At 48.7% G+C, this 23417-nt stretch overlaps 1 protein-coding gene across 2 annotated transcripts in view; it reads left to right on the forward strand.

Annotated features, from left to right (window-relative positions):
* PTCD1 (pentatricopeptide repeat domain 1) overlaps positions 1-23417 on the forward strand; it is a 41870-nt gene that overhangs the window by 14550 nt on the left and 3903 nt on the right. For both annotated transcript variants that reach the window (XM_075317853.1, XM_075317854.1), the window contains 6 exons: positions 14-154; positions 3393-3611; positions 5407-5508; positions 7424-8095; positions 17281-17397; positions 17585-17767. In XM_075317853.1, coding sequence (XP_075173968.1) covers positions 14-154; positions 3393-3611; positions 5407-5508; positions 7424-8095; positions 17281-17397; positions 17585-17767 — 1434 coding nt within the window. The remainder of the gene's footprint in view (positions 1-13; positions 155-3392; positions 3612-5406; positions 5509-7423; positions 8096-17280; positions 17398-17584; positions 17768-23417) is intronic.

The raw sequence follows: 23417 nt of genomic DNA on the forward strand, positions 1-23417 counted from the left end.
CTCTTTTATACAGCTAGCGGAGGCCCTGGAGCTGTTTGAGGTACAGATGCTGAAAGAGGAGCGTCTGCAGCCTGAAGAAAGTAACTACACCATTCTTATAGGAGGATGCGGAAGAGCTGGATATGTGAAGAAGGCTTTCAAGCTGTACTCCGATGTATGTACTGCAGGGTCAAGTATCACAACGTACCTGTGCAAAGGTTATTCTACCATAGCTATGTTAGTAAGTGGTTCCTACCTCCTGAAAGATGTCTGGACAACTGCTGTTGTGTAAGAGGCTGCCCGGCAATCAGGTGCTGGGCTGGCCACTTATCACCAAACGTGGGCAGCCACCAGTACAGGGAAACATTGCATCAAATGGTGCTTATTTTTAATGGATGGAGCATAAGTCTGCTGAAGAGGAGGCACCTTGTCTGTTGATCTGGTGGACCCTTTTGACATTCCTATACTGAGAAATTTAGAACATTGACCAAACATGAAATATCCTCTGCAGTATATCACAAGTGAGTACACCCCTGTGTGTCCACCTTCTGCAAACATTTTAGTATATTTTTTCATGGACAACTTTCAAGATCTGACACCTTGATACAATGTAAAGTAGTCAGTGTGTAGCTTGTATAACAGTGTAAATTTGGTGCCCTCTTAATAATTCGACACACTCGTTAATATTAAAAGCACTGGCAGCAAAAGTGAGTACACCCTTATGTGCCCAATTAGCTATTTTCCCTCCCTGGTGTCATGTGACTCATTAGTGTTACAGGGTCTCCGGTGTGAATGGGAGCAGGTGTTATATTTGTTGTTATCGCTCACACACTCCCTCATACTGGTCACTGGAAGTTCATCATGGCGCCTCATGGCAAAGACTTTCCTGAGGATTTTTGAAAAAAAAAGAACTGCTTCTCTACATAAAGATGGCCAAGGCTATACGAAGATTGCCACCACCCTGAAACTGAGCTACTTCATTGCGGCCAAGACCATACAGCGGTTTACCAAGACAGTTTCCACTCGGAACAGGCCTCGCCATGGTCGACATGCAGTGCGACATTTCCAGAGGTCATCTTTTGAAAATAGATGCATTAGTACTGCAAGCATTGCTGCAGAGTTTCAAGTGGTGGAGGGTCAGTCTGTCAGTGCTCAGACAATGCACTGCACACTTCATTAAAATTGGTATGCATGACTGTTGTCCCAGAAGGAAGCCTCTTCTAAAGATGATGCACTAGAAAGGCTGCAAACAGATTGCTGAAGACTAGATGGTGTCAAGCATGTGTGAAGTACAAATACAAGTGTGTCTTGCCTACAGTCAAGCATGGTGGTGGGAGTATCATGGTTTGGGACTGCATGAGTGCTGCTGTCTGTGGAGAGCTACAGTTCATTGAGGGAACTATTAATGCCAAAATGTACTGTGACATACTGAAGAAAAATATGATCCCCTGCGTATCAAAACTGGTCAGCAGGGGAGTATTCCAACATAACGACCCCAGACACAACTCCAAGATGACCGCTGCCTTGCTAAAGAAACTGAGGGTGAAGGTGCTGGACTGGCCAAGCATATCTCCAGACCTAAACCCTATTTAGCATCTGTGGGGCATCCTCAAACGGGAGGTGGAGGAGCGCAAGGTCTCTAACATCCACCAAGTCTTTGATGTCGTCATGGAGGAGTGAAAAAGGATCCAGCGACACATGTGAAGCCCTAGTGAACTCCATGCTTAAAAGAGTTAAGACATTGATTAAAAATATTGGTGGCCACACAAAATATTGACACATTGGGCACAATTTGGCCATTTTCACTTAGGGCTGTACTCACTTTTGTTTAGACAGTAGACATTAACGGCTGTGTGTTGAGTTATTTAGAAGGCCCACCAAATTTACACTGTTATACAAGCTGTACACTAACTACTTTATATTGTATCAAAGTGTCATATCTGCAGTGGTATCCCATGAAAAGGTATGTAATATTTGTAAAAATGTGTGGGGTGTTTTCACCTTTGTGATATATCGTATATACAGAAGACTTAATGTACCGTCACACTAAGCGACGCTCCAGCTATCCCACCAGCAACCTGACCTGGCGGGGATCGCTGGAGCGTCGCTACACGGGTTGGTGGTGAGCTGTCACACAGGCAGATCTCTCCAGCAACCAGTGACCAGCCCCCAGCCAGCAGCGACGCGTGGAAGCGATGCTGCGCTTGGTAACTAAGGTAAATATCGGGTAACAAACCCGATATTTACCTTGGTTACCAGCGCACACCGCTTAGCGCTGGCTCCCTGCTTTCCTAGCCAGAGTACACATCGGGTTAATTACCCGATGTGTACTCTGCTACGTGTGCAGAGAGGAGGGAGCCGGCACTGACAGCGTGAGACCGGCCGACACTGGTAACAAAAGGTAAATATCGGGTAACCAAGGAAAGGGCTTCTTGGTTACCCGATATTTACATTGGTTACCAGCGTCCGCAGAAGCCGGCTCCCTGCTCACTGCACATTTAGTTGTTGCTCTGTCGCTGTCACATACAGCGATGTGTGCTTCACAGCGGGAGAGCAACAACTAAAAAATGGTCCAGGACATTCAGCAACAACCAGCGACCTCACAGCAGGGGCCAGGTTGTTGTTGGATGTCACACACAGCAACATCGCTAGCAACATCGCTGCTACGTCACAAAAGTCGTGCCTCAGCAGCGATGTTGCTAGCGATGTTGCTTAGTGAGACGTGGCCTTAATGTTGGTCGAACCTGCCGACATCCACGGGTTTGGCAGATAGTCTAATTTGTATGAGGGATCCCAGACAATTGATTGCCAAAGGAGTTAACGGGGTGGACCAGTTTTTTGATAGACAGCATGTATGCAGATTGTATGCAACCAATCACGTGATCGCTGGCTTGCATTGGCAACACCAGAGAATCCTGACAGCATGCAATGTGCACGCTGTAAGGATTCAGAAGTCTACAGTAACATAGAGTGACTAAAAACTTTTATCAAAAGACTGGACAACCCATTTAAGGATCCTTCATGAGGAATTTCAGAGTGCCGCTCATTTTGTTGTCCCACTGATATGTTGTCGTCAGACACATCTGTAAGGCTACATACGATACTTGGTTAACAGACTGCTCCCCGCTCCTTCTCTGCCCTTATTCACATTGAGGTCGGCTGATGTAAAGTAAGGTTTTAATACTAGAGACAGGATATGTTCTTCCGACTGGGTACACCTTGTTGCGGTACGGTGGCTTTTACACTTTTGATCAAATAGGTGTTAACCAAGTACCGTATGTTATTTACATGTACTAGTTACTATAGGGTATATATTCGTTTTGTGTGTTTCTCTTGGGTATTACCATGGGTTCATTTATTACTATTATTGTATACAGTTATAGCACAAAGTAATTTCTTGTTCCAATTTTTAGATGAAAAAGAGAGGTCTGATACCCACAGATGCCACATATACCGCCCTGTTCAATGCTTGTTCTGAGTCTCCATGGAAAGACTCGGGTCTACAGCAAGCACTGAAACTGCGGAAAGAACTGATGGACAAGAACATTCAGCTTAATCCTATCACTTACCGAAGTTTGCTGAAAGTCTCCGCCCTGAGCTCCGGACTGCACGGTACTTTTGAGATATTTAAGGTAAGTCAAGTTCAGAGTCCTGGTCAGCCACACTAAATATACTGAAAAGTAACCCATAAATTAGATTAATCAGGAGAGGACTAAATTATTGTAATAATTCCTTAGGGACTTCTTTAGCCCTCTCCTTATCACAGGAGTGTCAAGGTAACTGAACCAGGGACCTCTAAACTAGCCCTCAGACTAGGGACCCTGCGTTATCACTTATCCCTGAGGTACAATTAATGGTAGCGAGGTCTGGACCACCAGCGTGACGTTAACTCCTGTTCGAACCCTGATCTAACAACCGCTCCCTCTCACCCCAGGAGAGGGCCGGGACTAGAGTAGCAAACCCCACAAATACCACAGATGAAAAAAAAAAACAAACTCATACACACAGCGTTCAGTCACAGGGGAGAGACAATAAGTGCCCAGGAAGAAATATACACAGGGAGGAAATAAACTAACAGGGATACTTCCACACCACTCAGGAAAGCACACAACAGATCACCAGGTTCTGGATCACCACAAAAGAACCAGTATTACAGAAGCAACGCTGAGCTATATTCGGCGACGAGAAACTGGATTCAGCACCTTTTAAAGAGTGAAGGCGGCTGTAAATGGTCATTAGCAGCCTGAGCTCCCAGCAGCAGTTCACAAGCCAGCAGGAATCAACTCCTGCTGGACTGAAGAGCAGTGCACCTAAAACAGCCGACTTCTGAATGAGGCTGAACAACTGCTTGTCAGACTCTGCAGTGTCAACAGACTGATGCCGCCATGACACCTACTGAGTGCAGAGCAGGACACCGCATGACAGTCCTGAATTTAGTTTCTACTAGTGCAATCTGAATGTCTTATCAGGCAGAGGAAGGCAACACCAGATCTCAGACAGGAAGTCTAGTGTCTCTTATTGAAAGTAGCAATCCCAAAAGTCAATATTTATTTATATGTTCACTTTATATAGCTATTAATTCTACAGCATTTTACAGACACTATCATCACTGTCCCCATTAGGGCTCACTTTCTGCACTCCCTAACAGTATGTCTTTGTAGTGTGGGAGGAAATCGGAGAACCCAGAGGAAACCCACCCAATCTTGAGATGAACATACAGACTCCTTGCAAATGTTGTCCCTGGTGGGATTTGATCCGAGGACCCCATTGCTGCAAAGCAACAGTGCTAACCACTGAGCCACCATGCTGCCCAAATATTGATCCTTGCCACATGATTATGGTTTGGCTTTCATCCTATTTACACACACATGCCCCTCCTCAGTGTAAAGCTGAGATTTGATTTGGCTGTGGACCTTCTGGTTTGGCTCTTATCCCAATCATGTGACAAGGCTCGTTTAAAGGGTCGACATTGACTATTAGGATTGCTACATTCACTAGGTGGCACTTGAGTTCCTGTCCTTTTCCTGTCTGAAGAGGCAATTTACATATTTTTTTTCCCAGAGTAGTGTTGCATGGCTATAAGTCTCCCTTACACTGACAGTCTCCACAAGGAGAGACATTTCCTCTTAGACCTTATAGAAAGATACCCCCACTGAGCCTGCGAACTGGTGTAGCACTGCCCCCCTCACAAGCTCTGGCCACTCGGCTGTCAGGGAACCTCCGTGCTGCCCCATTAATATGACCCAGAGCTGTGCTGCTTAGATATTGCTTGAAGATTCAATACAAAGAATAAAATGTCTTAGAAGTAAACCTAGAAATTCCTTGCCGGCCACTGTGTCCAGAATCATCATACCATTCTTGTAATACTGGAGCAGTGATGTCACAGGCTGGATAATAACGAGATAATATTGTTCTCTTCGTTTTTAGGAAATGGCACAAAAATCTTGTGTCACCGGCCCTGAAACATTCAATGTCCTGATTATGGGGTGCATAAAGGATGAAGAGCTGGGCTTCCTACACGCGCTGCAGGTATGGATCGCTGCCTCCATCCTCACATTATTATAATTTATATCCTCCATGTGCAGCGTCACCTGTAAATACTATTTTACCATTTGGGAACGCATGAGATGCAGAAACACGGACAAAATATGGAGCAAGTATTTATTTTACTAATACACATTTTGGCTTTTCTTATTTTTGCTGCTGCAGCCATTTCTGCAAAAGTGACTACAGGGAATGGAAGCAGAGTTTGGGACTTTTGGGTTCACTGTAGAAACTGATGAGCAGGTTCTCCTCTGATAGACTCGGTGCACATTACATTTGTGGGCTTTGTTAGGCAGATATGCTCAGTAGGTAAGAGCCCTCCAGTGACTGTCTGGATGGTGTTATCCATTCACCGGAAGGGCTCATTGTGAAAAATGTATTCTACATGATATGTTACCCTCCAGTGTCTGGTGTATAAGATATCATACATGGTATCCAGGGGCCTACCTGTCAGATGGAGGCCAGAAGAACATACTTTTGACCTCTGAGTAGTGATTGGGGCATATGGCAATATCCCGACCCAGAATGTAGGCTGAGTGCACAGTTGTAGCAGTGTGTACCTATCTTGTGTATTGGAAATGCTGAAAATTGTTCAGTGGTCATCAATTTCTGAAGAAGGGATCAACCATGATGCCTGTAATGCTCACGGCCAATGTAGGGGCAGCGAGCGGGGCTAGTAGACCCATTGGACCACAGGGGGACCTGGGTTTTCCCTTTAGTGGGAGGGGATTAACTAAGTGCCTACCCCGAGGTGGACGCCAGGTAGCACTCCCAGGGAAGTGACCGGGACTGTGGCAGCTGAACCCCAGGACAGTAGACAGACTCAGGTACGGGCTCAAATATCAACAAGTACAGTCAAGATGATTGAGGCAGACAGACAGGTGGGTATGGACAGATATGGTGGGCACGGCAGGGACAGTTAGGTATGGGAAGACAGGTACAGGTGACTGACACAGAGATAAGGTGCACGTGAACCTTACAACTAGCTAGCAGCAGACTGGTATACTGACTAAGGTTGTTACGCAGCCACCTCTCCTAATGGAAGGGTGCCTTAAATGCATTATAAGACCAAAACAAAAATGAATCTCATTCTAAAAACAATATTTTATTAATTTAATTATGCTGCTAAAATCAATGACAAACAAGCAAATAATACATAACCAGTCCTTGTGTGACTAGTGCACACTGGGTAACACACGTGTCCAGGAGAAAAGTATTATCCAAGTATATAAAAGGAACAGAATATCAAGATTTTGGTAATAGGTTTGGCTTTTCAGATTTTAGTTGGTCCAGGCTGGTCTAATAGATTTCTGCTGAATAATGCTGATTTCTTTATTGCTTTGCTGCTAAGAGATTTCGGTTAGCGGATGATTGGCGCACTGCTATGTATGTGACCAGCTAGAACCTCTGAATGCTAGGTCAGATTTTCAGTAACAGAAATCTATGAGCAGGGGCAGAGGGAATACAAAGGTTGACCTTTTTTGTAGCCTGTTAGTAGGCAAAATGCTGTAATGGCCAGTCCACACTCTCGCTCCATCACTGGGCATTAGGATGTCTGTTGTCACCGATCGCGGCCATATTACTGACAAATTGGCGTGCTGTTGGGAGAGAATGATAGACCCAGAGGGCAAAGCTTTCCAGATATTGACCATAGTTCAGAACTTGTAAGAATTTACTAGTATAAGTTATTTATTATGTGAGTACACATTTGGAAATGGTAGAACTAGAGGGCCACGTCCTTGGATGCTTTCTAAAGGCCTTTTCACCCTTGAAATCACAGGCTTCACCAATGTGATCCTCTTACATATGGGTGTACATATTTTGGGAGCTTACCCCAGTTGCGTATAATGTGCTGCTTCGGTTATGGGGTAATAATAATGCTATATGACATGTTTTTCAGGTCTGGAGGCAGATGCTGCATATGGGCATAAAGCCAGATGTAAACTCCTATAACCTGCTTATTCGTGCCACTAGAGATTGTGGCATTGGAGATGCAGCTGAAGCTCTGCATTTACTCATGGAGTCTAAGGATCTGGCAACCCTGAGATTAAGTGCAGGCAAAGAGGAGCAAGATAAGAAAAGCCCGAGAAAAGTCAAGAATAGAAAGGCTAGTCATGAAGAGATGGGACAGCCGATACTCGTGGACGATTCCTCAACTATAAGTGGCCACAGTGGCACAGCTGTGGAGTTGGCGGACTCTCGGAGACCGGCCAAGGTGGGGAAGGAGCATCATTTTGCCAGCGTGCCCTCTCTTGATGCTAGTAATGTGCCAAACCTCATGGACCTGTCTGTAAACACTGGAAAAATAATATCACTTGCAAATGTCAATACCCCATCTGACAGATTGGCACTGATTGGAGACTTAGGGGGCATTCTTCAGAAAATGAAAGAAGACGACATCCGTCCTACAGTAAAAACCTTCACCCTCCTCGCTGAAGTCATGAAACCAGAAGTGGGGTCAGAATCTGCCCTGCTGGCCATTATGGATGACTATGGGGTACAACCTGATCTCACTTTTTTTAACACTTTGGTGTTGAAGAGGAGTAAAACTCTGAACCTGGAGTCTGCTTTGGTAAGTGTGTGTTTTAGTAATTGAAATCTTAAAAATACATCATAAAATGATGACACCACGATATCTGACAGTAAGGAGGCTTTAGTAGGGAATGACGTGACAGCATTGTGGGATTATATTTGCAGTATGAAATCATTTGTGACAGATCCACTTGACTTTTATATATATTTTTCTTTGTCGCTCCATTGGGAGACCCAGACAATTGGTTTGGGTGTATAGCTTCTGCCTCCGGAGGCCACACAAAGTATTACACCTTAAAAAGTGTAACCCCTCCCCTCTGCCTATAAACCCTCCCGTGCATCACGGGCTCCTCAGTTTTATGCTTTGTGTGGAAGGAGGCACACATCCACTCATGCTCCCATTTTAGTCAGCAGCAGCTGCTGATTTTATCGGTTGGAAGAAAAGAGGGCCCCCACAGGGCCCCCGGCATGCTCCCTTCTCACCCCACTAAGTCGGCGGTGCTGTTAAGGTTGAGGTACCCATTGCGGGTACAGAGGCTGGAGCCACATGCCGTTTTCCTTCACCATCCCTTAGAGGCTCTGGGAGAAGTGGGATCCTAACCGGTCATCCATTCACTGGGACCGGGCTCCCTCCGCAGCCCCTGTGGGAATCTGCCGGACAGGAGACTTTGTATCATCAGGGACAGGGCCCTGCATCTAAAGCTACTCTGTGTCCCCATGGGGACGGTGCATGGAGCGCTTGTTTCACAGACGCTGCAGCTGCTGCTAGTTTTGTGACGACCGGGACTTCCGCGCCGACCGCGCCTGTTTGTCGGCCGCGGTATTAAATTTAGTCCCCGGCTTCATTGCGGCCTAGTACCATAACTCCCGCCCCCGGGCCTGCCAGTCAGGGGTAAGGGCGGGACGGTCGACCTGACGTCGGCAGTGAGGGCTGGAGCATACTTTAGGTTTCCTCCCCCCCCTCACTGATCACTGTGGGGCACCAGATTCCCGCACTTTACTAGTCGCCGCCCACGGCTCCCTCCTCCCCTGAGAGCTCCGGCAGCCATTTTTACACACATTCTGCCGGTGGAGGATTTCAGGAACGAGCTCTGCAGCTCTGGGAGACCTAAGGCAGGGAATCTGGTGGACACACACCGCTTTGGGCGGTCGGTAAGCCACATCGGTCACCCGGTGCTGGTCCCCCTAGGGTGCCGAAGTATATATATATATATATATATATATTTGTATATATTTTCTCTGTTCGGCCGGGTTGTTTTGCTTTTGGCTATATACCCTCAGTGATCACTCTCCTAGGAGACAACAGCATGTCGTCCACAAGGAGCAAGGGCGCTAAGGCAAAGGGTTATTTTGCAACCTGTACCTCTTGTGCGGCTATGTTACCTGCAGGTTCCACCTACCCTCACTGTGAGCAATGCTCGACCCCTGTTGCACTTGCTCAGCCGGAGCCTCGGTCACTAGTGGGCCCCTCGGCTCAGGCAGACCCTCCTGCTTCCCCTGTCCAGGCGGCAGGGACAGAGTTTGCAGTTTTTGCTGAGAAACTCTCTGAGTCGCTTTCACAATCCATGGCTCAGTCTATGGACAAATGGTCTGCCAAGCTACTAGAAGCCTTGCAGTCCAGACCGGTCCTTACACAGGCCCCGGGCACTGTTGGATCATCGCCTCCAGGCCCCTCTCGGTCTGCGCCGCAGCGTGCTCCCGGGGTGGCCCCTAGGTCTCACGTGGAGGACTCCGGCACGGACCACAGTCCCAGACCGGCTAAGCGGGCTCGCTGGGAATCTTCCCCGACTTCCTCACGCTGCTCGGGGTCTCAGCTTGAGGACTCTCTGGAGGATGAGGCGGACGTCGCAGCTCGGGGCTCTGACCCTGACGTTGCTCTCAATCTTGATACACCTGAAGGGGACGCCATAGTAAATGACCTTATAGCGTCCATCAACCAGGTGCTAGATCTTTCTCCCCCAACTCCACCTATAGAGGAGTCGGCTTCGCAGCAGGAGAAACACCAGTTTAGGTTTCCCAAACGTACACGGAGTGCGTTTTTCGATCACTCTAACTTCAGAGATGCTGTCCAGAAGCACAGAGCATTTCCGGACAAGCGCTTTACTAAGCGCCTTAATGACACACGTTACCCCTTCCCCTCTGACGTAGTTAAGGGTTGGGCTCAATGTCCCAAGGTGGATCCTTCAGTCTCTAGACTGGCGGCTAGATCTGTAGTATCAGTTGCAGATGGCTCATCGCTCAAGGATGCCACTGACAGGCAGATAGAGCTCCTGGTGAAATCCATCTATGAAGCCACAGGAGCGTCTTTTGCCCCGGCCTTTGCAGCCGTGTGGGCACTCCAAGCTATCTCAGCTTGTCTGTCTGAGATTAATGCAGTCACACGTACCTCTGCTCCGCAAGTTGCGTCTTTGACTTCTCAGGCGTCGGCTTTTTCGTCCTACGCCATGAACGCCGTCCTGGACTCTGCTAGCCGTACAGCGGTAGCATCCGCTAATTCGGTGGCAGTCCGCAGGGCCATGTGGCTACGCGAATGGAAGGCAGACTCTGCTTCCAAGAAGTTCTTAACCGGTTTGCCGTTTTCTGGCGACCGATTGTTTGGCGAACGATTGGATGAAATTATTAAGGAATCCAAGGGAAAGGACTCGTCCTTACCCCAGTCCAAACCGAAGAGACCTCAGCAACGGAAAATACAACCGAGGTTTCGGTCCTTTCGGCCCTCAGCCAAGTCCCAATCCTCCTCGTCCAACAGGCCAGAGAAGGGCCAGAGGAACTCTTATGCGTGGCGGTCTAAGTCACGCCCCCAAAAAAACGCCGGAGGCACTGCCTCCAAGGCGGCCTCCTCATGACTTTCGGCCTCCCCGAACCGCATCCTTGGTCGGTGGCAGGCTCTCCCGCTTTTGCGACGCCTGGTGGCCACATGTCCAAGACCGATGGGTGAGAGACATTCTGTCTCACGGTTACAGGATAGAGTTCAGCTCTCGTCCTCCGACTCGTTTCTTCAGAACATCTCCGCCCCCATCTCGGGCCGGCGCACTTTTTCAGGCTGTGGGCGTCCTGAAGTCAGAAGGAGTGGTGATTCCCGTTCCCCCTCAGGAACATGGTCACGGCTTCTACTCCAACTTGTTCGTGGTGCCAAAGAAGGACGGATCATTCCGTCCCGTTCTGGACCTCAAACTGCTCAACAGGCATGTGAGCACCAGAAGGTTTCGGATGGAATCTCTCCGCTCGGTCATCGCTTCGATGTCACAAGGAGACTTCCTAGCATCAATCGACATCAAGGATGCTTATCTCCATGTGCCGATCGCACCCAAGCATCAACGCTTCCTGCGTTTCGCCATCGGGGACGAACACCTTCAGTTCGTGGCACTGCCTTTCGGCCTGGCGACAGCCCCACGGGTCTTCACCAAGGTCATGGCATCCGTTGTGGCGGTCCTACACTCTCAGAGTCACTCGGTGATCCCTTACTTAGACGATCTCCTAGTCAGGGCACCCTCCCGGGTGGCGTGTCAACACAGCCTGACCGTCGCTCTGGAGACTCCCCAGCGGTTCGGGTGGATCATCAACTTCCCAAAGTCCAAGTTGACACCGACCCAATCACTGACTTACCTCGGGATGGAGTTTCATACTCTCTCAGCGATAGTCAAGCTACCGCTGGACAAACAGCTTTCGCTGCAGACAGGGGTGCAATCTCTTCTTCGGGGCCAGTCACACCCCTTGAGGCGCCTCATGCACTTCCTGGGGAAGATGGTGGCAGCAATGGAGGCAGTCCCCTTCGCGCAGTTTCATCTGCGCCCACTCCAATGGGACATTCTCCGCAAATGGGACAGGAGGTCGACGTCCCTCGACAGGAACGTCTCTCTTTCCCTTGCAGCCAAAACCTCTCTTCAGTGGTGGCTTCTTCCCACTTCTCTATCGCAGGGAAAATCTTTCCTGCCCCCATCCTGGGCTGTGGTCACGACGGACGCGAGTCTGTCAGGGTGGGGAGCGGTTTTTCTCCACCACAGGGCTCAGGGAACCTGGACTCCGATAGAGTCCTCCCTTCAGATCAATGTTCTGGAGATAAAGGCAGTGTATCTAGCCCTAAAGGCATTCCATCGGTGGCTGGAGGGCAGGCAGATCCGCATACAGTCGGACAACGCCACGGCGGTCGCGTACATCAACCACCAGGGCGGCACGCGCAGCCGTCAAGCCTTCCAGGAAGTCCGGCGGATTCTGCTGTGGGCGGAGGCCACAGCCTCCACCATCTTCACATCCCGGGCGTAGAAAACTGGGAAGCAGACTTTCTCAGTCGTCAGGGCATGGATGCGGGGGAATGGTCTCTTCACCCAGACGTGTTTCGAGAGATCTGTCGCCGCTGGGGAACGCCGGACGTCGATCTCATGGCGTCACGGCACAACAACAAGGTCCCGGCCTTCATGGCACGGTCTCAAGATCACAGAGCTTTGGCGGCGGACGCGTTAGTTCAGGATTGGTCGCAGTTTCGACTCCCTTATGTGTTTCCTCCTCTGGCGATGTTGCCCAGAGTGTTACGCAAGATCAGATCCGACTGTCGTCGCGCCATTCTCATCGCTCCAGATTGGCCGAGGCGGTCGTGGTACCCGGATCTGTGGCATCTCACGGTGGGTCAGCCGTGGGCGCTTCCAGACCGCACAGACCTGCTGTCACAAGGCCCGTTTTTCCATCTGAATTCTGCGGCCCTCAACCTGACTGTGTGGCCATTGAGTCCTGGCTCCTAGCGTCGTCGGGTTTATCGCAGGATGTCATTGCCACTATGAGACAGGCCAGGAAACCAACGTCCGCCAAGATCTATTACAGGTCGTGGCGGATCTTCTTGTCCTGGTGCTCTGATAAGGGTTTTACTCCCTGGCCTTTTGCCTTACCCATTTTTCTTTCATTCCTTCAATCCGGAATGGACAAGGGTTTGTCACTCGGCTCTCTCAAGGGACAAGTATCGGCGCTCTCAGTATTTTTTCAAAAGCGCCTGGCAAGGCTTCCGCAGGTCCGCAGATTCCTGCAGGGAGTTTGCCACATAGTTCCACCCTAGCGTGGAAGCGTCCGCTGGAACCCTGGGACCTTAACAGGGTGTTAATGGCTCTTCAAAAAACCACCTTTCGAGCCGCTGAGGGATGTTTCTTTATCGCGTCTTTCGCAGAAGGTGGCTTTTCTTGTGGCAATTACCTCACTCCGAAGAGTGTCGGAGCTTGCAGCGCTGTCATGCAAATCCCCTTTCCTGGTTTTTCACCAAGATAAGGTGGTTCTGCGTCCTATCCCGGAGTTTCTCCCTAAGGTGGTATCTCCTTTTCATCTCAATCAGGATATCTCCTTACCGTCATTTTGCCCTCATCCAGTTCACCAGTGTGAAAAGGATTTGCATTCATTAGATCTAGTGAGAGCACTCCGGCTCTACGTGTCTCGCACGGCGCCCCTGCGCCGTTCAGATGCGCTCTTTGTCCTGGTCGCTGGCCAGCGTAAGGGTTCGCAGGCTTCCAAGTCAACTTTGGCTCGGTGGATCAAGGAACCGATTCTTGAAGCCTACCGTTCTTCGGGGCTTCCTCTTCCTTCGGGGCTGAAAGCCCATTCTACCAGAGCCGTGGGTGCGTCCTGGGCATTGCGACACCGGGCTACGGCTCAGCAGGTGTGTCAGGCAGCTACCTGCTCTAGTCTGCACACCTTCACAAAACACTATCAGGTGCATACCTATGCTTCGGCAGATGCCAGTCTAGGTAGGCGAGTCCTTCAGGCGGCGGTTGCCCACCTGTAGGAAGGGGTCGTTTTTCGGCTCTCTGTTATTGAGATATTCTTTTACCCACCCAGGGACTGCTTTTACGTCCCAATTGTCTGGGTCTCCCAATGGAGCGACAAAGAAGAAGGGAATTTTGTTTACTTACCGTAAATTCCTTTTCTTCTAGCTCCTATTGGGAGACCCAGCACCCGCCCCTTTTTCCTTCGGGCTGTTTGTTCTTTTGTGTACACTTGTTGTTCATGTTGAATTGTTCCTTTGGTTCATGGTTTTCAGTTCTCCGAACATCCTTCGGATTGAATTTACCTTAGACCAATTTATAAGTTTCCTCCTTCCTGCTTTTGCACCAAAACTGAGGAGCCCGTGATGCACGGGAGGGTGTATAGGCAGAGGGGAGGGGTTACACTTTTTAAGGTGTAATACTTTGTGTGGCCTCCGGAGGCAGAAGCTATACACCCAAACCAATTGTCTGGGTCTCCCAATAGGAGCTAGAAGAAAAGGAATTTACGGTAAGTAAATAAAATTCCCTTCTTCTTTAAAGAAAAAGCTAATAGTTTTTACTATTGCATAATAAATATCCAGAATGAAGTTGTTCAACTGTTTGATATGGATTTTACACTTTTTGATTTCTGCCTATTTGTCTCTTTAGTTAACCTCATACCGACATTAGATGTACTGGGTATGTCTTGCCTCATGTCGGTATACTCAATGCCAGCTGCCGCGGGCAGCTGGCGGTGAGTTCCGCACATGTCAGCTGATTTGAACATCTGACATGTGCGGCTATCAGGCACGAGTGGATCCGCTTTCCACTCGTGCTTATTAACCCCTTGCACCGCACTGTCAAAATGTGACAGCGCGGTGTACATCGCAGCCGCGGTAAGCACTCACTCACCTGGCTCCATCAGAAGTCACATGACGTGATCACGTATAGCCAATGGTTGCCATGGTAGCACAGGGGTCATGTGATGACTCCTGTAGCTATCATGAGTCAGTTCCTCTTAAAGCTAGCAGAGCATCAGACGTGGGAGAAGAGCAGCTTTTCTGCAGATCAGAGCAATGCTGCTCTGATCTACAGAAGTAAGTGAGCGATCAGACTGCTGAACCTTGTAGGGGACTAGTAAAATAAAATAAAAAGAAAAAAGTTAAAAAAAAAAAGTATTGAAAAAAAATAAAACCTAAAAGTTCAAATCACCTCGCCCCATTCACCCCATTGAAAATTAAAGTATTAAAAAATATACACATATTTGGTATCACTGAGTTCAGAAACGCTCGATTTATCAAAATATAAAATCAATGAATCTGATTGGTATGCAGCATAGTGGCAAAAAAATTCCAAACGTCAAAATTAAGTTTTTCAGTTGTTGCAAATTTTGCGTAAATGCAATAACAGGCGTTCAAAACATCTGCGCAAAAATGGTAATGTTAAAAACGCCAGCTGAAGACACAAAAAAAATAAGCCGTCACTGAGCCAAAGATCCCATAAACTGAGAACGCTACAGTTTTCGTAAAATGCCTCAAAAAGTCGGAAACGGCTGAAATTTTTTTTAACCCTTTAAACCCCATAAACCTATTCATGTTTGGTGTCTACGAACTCGAACCGAACTGAGGCATTACACTGACACATCAGTTTTACCATATAGTGAACACGGTGAATAAAGTTTCTTAAAAACAATCATGCAATTGCAGTTTTTTTGCAATTTTTCCGCACTTGGAATTTTTTTGCCGTTTTCCAGTGCACTATATGATAAAACTTATGGTTTCATTTAAAAGTACAACTCGTCCCGCAAAAAATAATCCCCCATAAGGCAAGATTGATAGAAAAATATAACAGTTACAGCTCTCGGAAGAAGGAAAGAAAAAAACAAAAATGGAAAATTGCCCGGGAGTGAAGGGGTTAAACAATGTTTTTTTTTTACTACTGTGAGTGTGCCTTTGGCAGGACAATCTATAAGTTATGGCCCTTTGGTCATCATTCTCTAAATTGCCTTAAAATTAGGGGGCAAAAGTAGTGTAAAGTAAGCCAGCAAAAGAGTCTGAAGTGCGCCAGATTTTCACACCAGCTAGTTTAATTGTACAATAGCTAAATATTGGATACTTATGGCAAATCTGCCACTATGCTTTTACTGGTAGCACCATCAAGAAAAAAATAATTACCCTTACCCCCTAAATGACCACCAATACGCCAACCTGAGATATAAGTGCATGGCGTCCCCAGATGGGTGATAATGCAGCAGCTGTCAGTTGTACACTATAGCTGACACCCCGCTGCATCAGCCACCGTCGTATATCCTCCAACCACGGCTTAGATGCTATCAATAGTGACAGTGGCATCTAAATGGTTAACAGAGTGTGGGGGCTCCCTGTTTAACCAAATCTGCACCCTGAGATTGCGATTGTGAGGTCCTGATGGTTGCCATGATATTCCAAGGACCAGTAATGGCCTTAGATTCTAACAGTTATAGTATATCACAAAAGTGAGTACACCCCTCACATTTGGGTAAATATTTTCTTATATCTTTTCATTAGACAACATTGCAGATATACCACTTTGATACAATGTAAAGTATCAGTGCACAGCTTGTATAACAGTGAACACTCAGTGCTCCCTCTACATAACTGACCACTCAGCCATTAATGTGTAAACCACCAGCAACAAAAGTGAAAATTCGGCCATTTTCACTCCCTTTTGTTGTCAGTGGTTTAGGCATTAACGGCTGTGTGTGGAGTTATGTATACAGCACACCAAATTTACACTGTTATACAAGCTGCACACTGACTACTTTACATTGTATCAGTGTCATATCTGCAGTGTTGTCCAATGAAAATATATAATAGAATGTCTACAAACATGTGAGGGGTGTACTCACTTTTGTGATATACTGTGTAGTGGCCTGTGCTGATGTTTTTAACATTTTAGTGATAATAATATAGTTTTTCAGTCCTATTACTTCACTTTGCTTTAATTCCTGAAAAGCCCTGAAGTTATCACACTACCTGACTGATCTTATTAAAGTTTGCTGGTGTTAACATGGTAGAATTCGGAGGGGGATCCACTGCAGACCCCGAAAAAGGCTGCAAGATAGGTTTTGGAAATATCCTCGAAAAAATGAAAAATTGCTTCTGTTTTCAAACCTTCTAACATAGAAATAAAATAAAAGGACGTTTTACAAATGGTGCTGATGTAGGGTAAATGTTACTTTTTTAACTGTTTTGTGTGGTCTGACTACCTGGAATAAATGTATAATCACATGGATGATTGGACCACCAGGACTAGTCACAGCAGACCCAATGCCACTTTTGAAAATTGTGTATGGCCTCTTTAATAAAAAAAAAACAAACCTTTCAATCGACGGACTGTGATGTCCATAACAAGCAATGGGAGCTCTTCTTCTATTCTCTTCTATTGCCCCGTGTAATCTTAGTGCCGATTCTTTCACACTTATTGCCACATGCACAGTCTCATTGTCTGAATGGCTTCTTTACAGGAACTGTTGCCTATAATGGCACAGAGAGGAATTGCACCAAACCTTTATACCTTCTGCAATCTCGCCAGGGCATGTCTTAAAGAACAAGACGGTTTACAGCTCCTAGAAGACATGGCGGTAATAGCACGTTGCTAGTTTACATTGTATATTTAGTGTTAATTTTGTTGGTTTTTTTTTGTTTTTTTTTAAGTCCTGCTTGATAAAATCGTGAAAAAATAAAAAAATCATTTTTAAACAGTTAAAGAGACCTTCTATATAAAATATCACAGGGATTTTCTTCCATATCTGATTACTTGTTTTACAGATTTCTGGATTGAAGCCGAATAACAATGTATATAGCACGTTAATTAACGCAGCCATAAAGAGATTAGATTACGAGTACTTAACCAATATTCTGCGGGATATGAGGAACAGAGATGTGGCTCCTAATGAAGTGGTGATCCGGCAGTTGGAGTTTGCAGCACAGTACCCACCAAACTTTGATAAAGTGAGTATATGAGCCTGGTCAAGAGGCAAAATGGATGCCCATGCATGGGGTAACAATCCTCCATACTGCACTACCTAAACCGAGAAGGCCAGTAAAACAACTAATAGATTAGAAACAAGACTTTGAATAAGTGTCCTGTTCTAAACATGATGCTTGAGGTCAAAGGAAACCTGCCAGGGTCGGATATTGCTATTAACCTGCACATATTTGGTCATTCTGCAGGGTAATAGTGTATAGAGTTGTCTGGGAGAATATGAACTTTATTTCTTCCAGCAGCCGCTGGATTTCAGTCAGAGGCATGTCCGGCATGGCTACAGTCACTACTCACAGCATTGTGAGAGGCAGCTGTAAGCCTATAGTCTCTTATATAGGCAAGTGTGCACACTTTATAAGACTAAGTTGTACGACCATGATTAAGGCCAAGGCCGAAACACATCGGTCTTTCCCCCTCCCCCACCACATATTTGTATTTTTGGATGTATGACCAATTGGCATTTTTAATATCTAATATATAAAGCTGTGTGTGTGTGTGTGTGTGTGTGTGTGTGTGTATGTATGTGTATGTCCGGGATTGGTATCTGCACCGTCGAAGCCAGAGCCACAAAATTTTGCACACTCACACTTCTGGACCCCGAGAGCGTCATAGGCTATGTTTTGAGGGGAAATTTCTTCGGCGCTCCATTGGGAGACCCAGACGATTGGGTGTATAGCTACTGCCTCCGGAGGCCACACAAAGTATTACACTAAAAAGTGTAAGGCCCCTCCCCTTCTGCATATACACCCCCCGTGGGATCACGGGCTCCTCAGTTTTATGCTTTGTGCGAAGGAGGTCAGACATCCACGCATAGCTCCACTGTTTAGTCAGCAGCAGCTGCTGACTATGTCGGATGGAAGAAAAGAGGGCCCATACTAGGGCCCCCAGCATGCTCCCTTCTCACCCCACTTTTGTCGGCGGTGTTTGTTAAGGTTGAGGTACCCATTGCGGGTACGGAGGCTGGAGCCCACATGCTGCTTTCCTTCCCCATCCCCCTGAGGGCTCTGGGTGAAGTGGGATCTTACCGGCCTCCAGGCTCTGAGGCCGGGCTCCATCCACAGACCCGGAGATCCTGCTGGAATGGAGCTGAGTATCGTCAGGGACAAGGCCCTGCAACGTTAAGGTACTCTGTGTCCCCGTACAGACCACGCACACACACACCAGCATGCTGGGTGTGTTAGTGCGCCGGGGACAACAGCGCTGCGCGCTGGGGCTATACTCACTGCAGCTTAGCTGAGTGAGTTAATGTGTGGGAAACTGCCGCGCCGGCCGCTGCTAGAAGCTGCGGCGCGGATGAGACTTGTGGTGCGCCGGGGACTTCCGCGCTGACCGTGCTTTTACGACGGCAGCGCTTATAAATCGAGTCCCCGGCTTTTGCGGCCTAGTTTCGTTTCCTTCCCGCCCCCGGGCCTGCCAGTCAGGGAAGGGGCGGGACGCTGTACAGTGGTCAGCACCGAGGGCTGGAGTCTTATTTACATACTCCAGCCCCCTCACTGGGCACAGTGGGACGCCAGTTTCCCGCTCGTTGTCTGGGGCACGCCCACGGCCCGCCCCTCTTCACAGGACGCCGGCAGCCATTCCTGCATGCAGTCTAAGCTGGAGAACGGACACATGCTCTGGGAGACCCGGTCAAGGGATTCTGGCGACCACACACCCGCTTAAGCGGGCGGTAAGCAGCACCTTGGTGCTGACCCCACTAGTGCCACAGTGTTTTGTGTACTTTATGCTTGTACCTATATTTGCACTGTACGGTCGCTTCTTGGCTAGATACCCCTGGATTGCTCTGAGGAGACAACAGCATGTCGTCCGCAGAAAAGCAAGGGTGCCAAGGCACAGGCTTTCTATGCTGTCTGTACCGCATGTGAGGCTGTTTTACCGGCAGGTTCCACTAACCCCCATTGGGTAGAGTCTCTGCTAGTGGTGGCCCAGAGAGAGCCACCTGTGAAACTGTCCAGAGGACAGAGTTTGCAGTTTTTTGCGGATAGAATGTCTGGGACTATGACCAAGATTCTAGAAACTTGCAGTCCAGGCCGGTGACTCAGACAATGGGCACTGTTGAACAATGCCCCCCGGTCTCCCTCAGTTGGAACTAATACGTGCTCCAAGGGGGTCCCATACATCCCAGGCTGAAGGCTCTGCACGGACGACAGTCCCAGTCAGCCTAAGCGAGCTCGCTGGGAGAGACCCTCGACTTCACACACTAGTCAGGGTCTCAGCGAGAGGATTCTCTGTATGATGAGGCAGAGGTAGCTGATCAGGATTCTGATCCTGAGACCGCTTTCAATCTGGATGCTCCTAATAGTGACGCCATGGTGAACGATCTCATAGCGTCCATCAATAGACTGGTGGATATTTCTCCCTCAGCCCCTCCAGTGGAGGAGTCAGCTTCGCAGCAGGAGAAATTCCATTTCAGGTATCCCAAGCGTAAATTCAGTACTTTTTTGGGCCACTCTGACTTCAGAGAAGCAGTCCAGAAACACCACGCTTATCCAGACAAGCGTTTCTCCACACGTCTTAAGGATACACGTTATCCCTTTCCCCCTGACGTGGTCAAGCGCTGGACCCAGTGTCCAAAGGTGGATCCCCCAATCTCCAGGCTTGCGGCTAGATCCATAGTTGCAGTGGAAGATGGGACTTCACTTAAAGATGCCATTGTCAGACAGATGGACCTCTGGTTGAAATCTGTCTATGAAGCTATCGGCGTGTCGTTTGCTCCGGCATTCGCAGCCGTATGGGCGCTCCAAGCTATTTCAGCTGGTCTTGCTCAGGTGGACACTGGCACACGTATATCTGTGCCGCAGATGGCGTCCTTAACCTCGCATATGTTTGCATTGCGACTTACGCTATTAATGCTGTCCTGGACTCTACGAGCCGTACGTCAGTGGCGTCCGCCAACTCCGTGGTTTTTACGCATAGCCTTGTGGTTAAGGGAATGGAAGGCAGATTCTGCTTCCAAAAAGTGTTTAACCAGTTTGCCATTATCTGGTGTCAGACTGTTTGGTGAGCGATTGGATGAAATCATTAAACAGTCCAAGGGTAAGGATTCTTCCTTACACCAGCCCAGATCAAACAAAACCCAACAGAGGAAAGGACAGTCGAGGTTTCGTTCCTTTCCAGGCTCGGGCAGGTCCCAGTTTTCCTCGTCCATAAGGACTCAAAAGGCTCAGAGGGGCTCAGATTCCTGGCGGGCTCAATCACGCCCAAAAAGAAGGCAGCCGGAGGAACCGCTACCAAGGCGGTTTCCTCATGACTTTCAGCCCTCTCTCTCCGCATCCGCGGTCGGTGGCAGACTCTCCCGCTTTGGCGACATTTAGCTGCCACAGGTCAAAAACCGGTGGGTGAGAGACATTTTGTCTCACGTGTACAGGATAGAGTTCTGTTCTCGTCCTCCGGCTCGATTCTTCAGAACTTCCCCACCTCCCGACCGAGCCGATGCTCTTCTGCAGGCAGAAGGAGTGGTAATCCCTGTTCCTCTGCAGGAACAAGGTCACGGTTTTTACTCCAATCTGGTTGTGGTGCCAAAAAAGGACGGCTCTTTCCGTTCCGTTCTGGACCTATAACTGCTCAACACATGAAAACCAGGCGGTTCCGGATGGAATCCCTCCGCTCCGTCATTGCCTCAATGTCTCAAGGAGATTTCCTAGCATCAATAGACATCAGGATGCTTATCTCCACGTGCCGATTGCTCCAGAGCACCAGTGTTTGCTACGATTCGTTATAGAAGACGAGCATCTTCAGTTCGTAGCCCTGCCCTTCGGTCTGGCGACAGCCCCACGGGTTTTCACCAAGGTCATGGCAGCAGTGGTAGCAGTCCTGCACTCTCAGGGTCACTCTGTGATCCCTTACTTGGACGATCTACTTGTCAAGGCACCCTCTCAAGAGGCATGCCAACACAGCCTGAACGTTGCGCTGGAGACTCTCCAGAGTTTCGGGTGCATCATCAACTTTTCAAAGTTAACTCTGACCCCGACCCAATCGCTGAGATATCTTGGCATGGAGTTTCATACTCTCTCAGCGATAGTGAAGCTTCCGCTGGACAAACAGCGTTCACTACAGACGGGGGTGCAGTCTCTCCTTCAAGGCCAGTCACACCCCTTAAGACGCCTCATGCACTTCTTAGCGAAGATGGTAGCAGCAATGGAGGCAGTCCCTTTCGCGCAGTTTCATCTGCGTCCACTGCAATGGGACATTCTCCGCCAATGGGATGGGAAGTCGACGTCCCTAGACAGGAACGTCTCCCTTTCTCAGACGGTCAAGGACTCTCTTCAGTGGTGACTTCTTCCCACCTCATTGTCAAAAGGAAAGTCCTTCCTACCCCCATCCTGGGCGGTGGTCACGACAGACGCGAGTCTGTCAGGGTGGGGAGCAGTCTTTCTCCACCACAGGGCTCAGGGTACGTGGACTCAGCAAGAGTCCACCCTTCAGATCAATGTTCTGGAAATCTGGGCAGTGTATCTTGCCCTGCAACCCTTCCAGCAGTGGCTGGAAGGCAAACAGATCCGAATTCAGTCGGACAACTCCACAGCGGTGGCATACATCAACCACCAAGGCGGAACACGCAGTCGGCAAGCCTCCCAGGCAGTCCGGCGGATTCGGATGTGGGTGGAAGACAGAGCATCCACCATATCCGCAGTTCACATCCCGGGCGTAGAAAACTGGGAAGCAGACTTCTTCAGTCGCCAGGGTATGGACGCAGGGGAATGGTCTCTGCACCCGGACGTGTTTCAGGAAATCTGTAGCCGCTGGGGGATGCCGGACGTCGACCTAATGGCGTCTCGGCACAACAACAAGGTCCCGATTTTCATGGCGCGGTCTCACGATCAAAGAGCTCTGGCGGCAGGCGCCTTAGTTCAGGATGGGTCGCAGTTCCAGCTACCCTATGTGTTTCCCCCTCTGGCACTGTTGCCCAGAGTGCTACGCAAGATCAGCTCCGATTGCCGCCGCGCCATCCTCGTCGCCCCAGACTGGCCGAGGAGGTCGTGGTACCCGGATCTGTGGCATCTCACGGTCGGCCAACCGTGGGCACTACCAGACCGGCCAGACTTACTGTCCCAAGGGCCGTTTTTTTCTGTCTGAATTTTACGGCCCTGAACCTGACTGTGTGGCCATTGAGTCCTGGATCCTAGCGTCTTCAGGATTATCTCAAGACGTCATTGCCACCATGAGACGGGCTAGGAAGCCGACGTCTGCCAAGATCTACCACAGGACGTGGAAGATATTCTTATCTTAGTGCTCTGCTCAGGGAGTGTCTCCCTGGCCATTTGCATTGCCTACTTTTCTTTCCTTCCTGCTCTGGTTTGGAAAAAGGTTTGTCGCTCGGCTCCCTTAAAGGACAAGTCCCAGCGCTGTCTGTATTCTTTCAGAAGCGCCTAGCACGACTTCCTCAGGTACGCACGTTCCTGCAGGGGGTTTGTCACATTGTCCCTCCGTACAAGAGGCCGTTAGACCCATGGGATCTGAACAGGGTACTAATTGCTCTCCAGAAGCCGTCCTTCGAGCCTCTGAGGGATGTTTCACTTTCTCGACTTTCACAGAAAGTGGCCTTTCTGGTAGCGGTCACATCTCTTCGGAGAGTGTCCGAACTAGCAGCGCGGTCAGCCAAAGCTCCCTTCCTGG

Source organism: Anomaloglossus baeobatrachus, chromosome 7, assembly GCF_048569485.1.
Source record: "Anomaloglossus baeobatrachus isolate aAnoBae1 chromosome 7, aAnoBae1.hap1, whole genome shotgun sequence".
NCBI classification, from domain to species: domain Eukaryota; kingdom Metazoa; phylum Chordata; class Amphibia; order Anura; family Aromobatidae; genus Anomaloglossus; species Anomaloglossus baeobatrachus.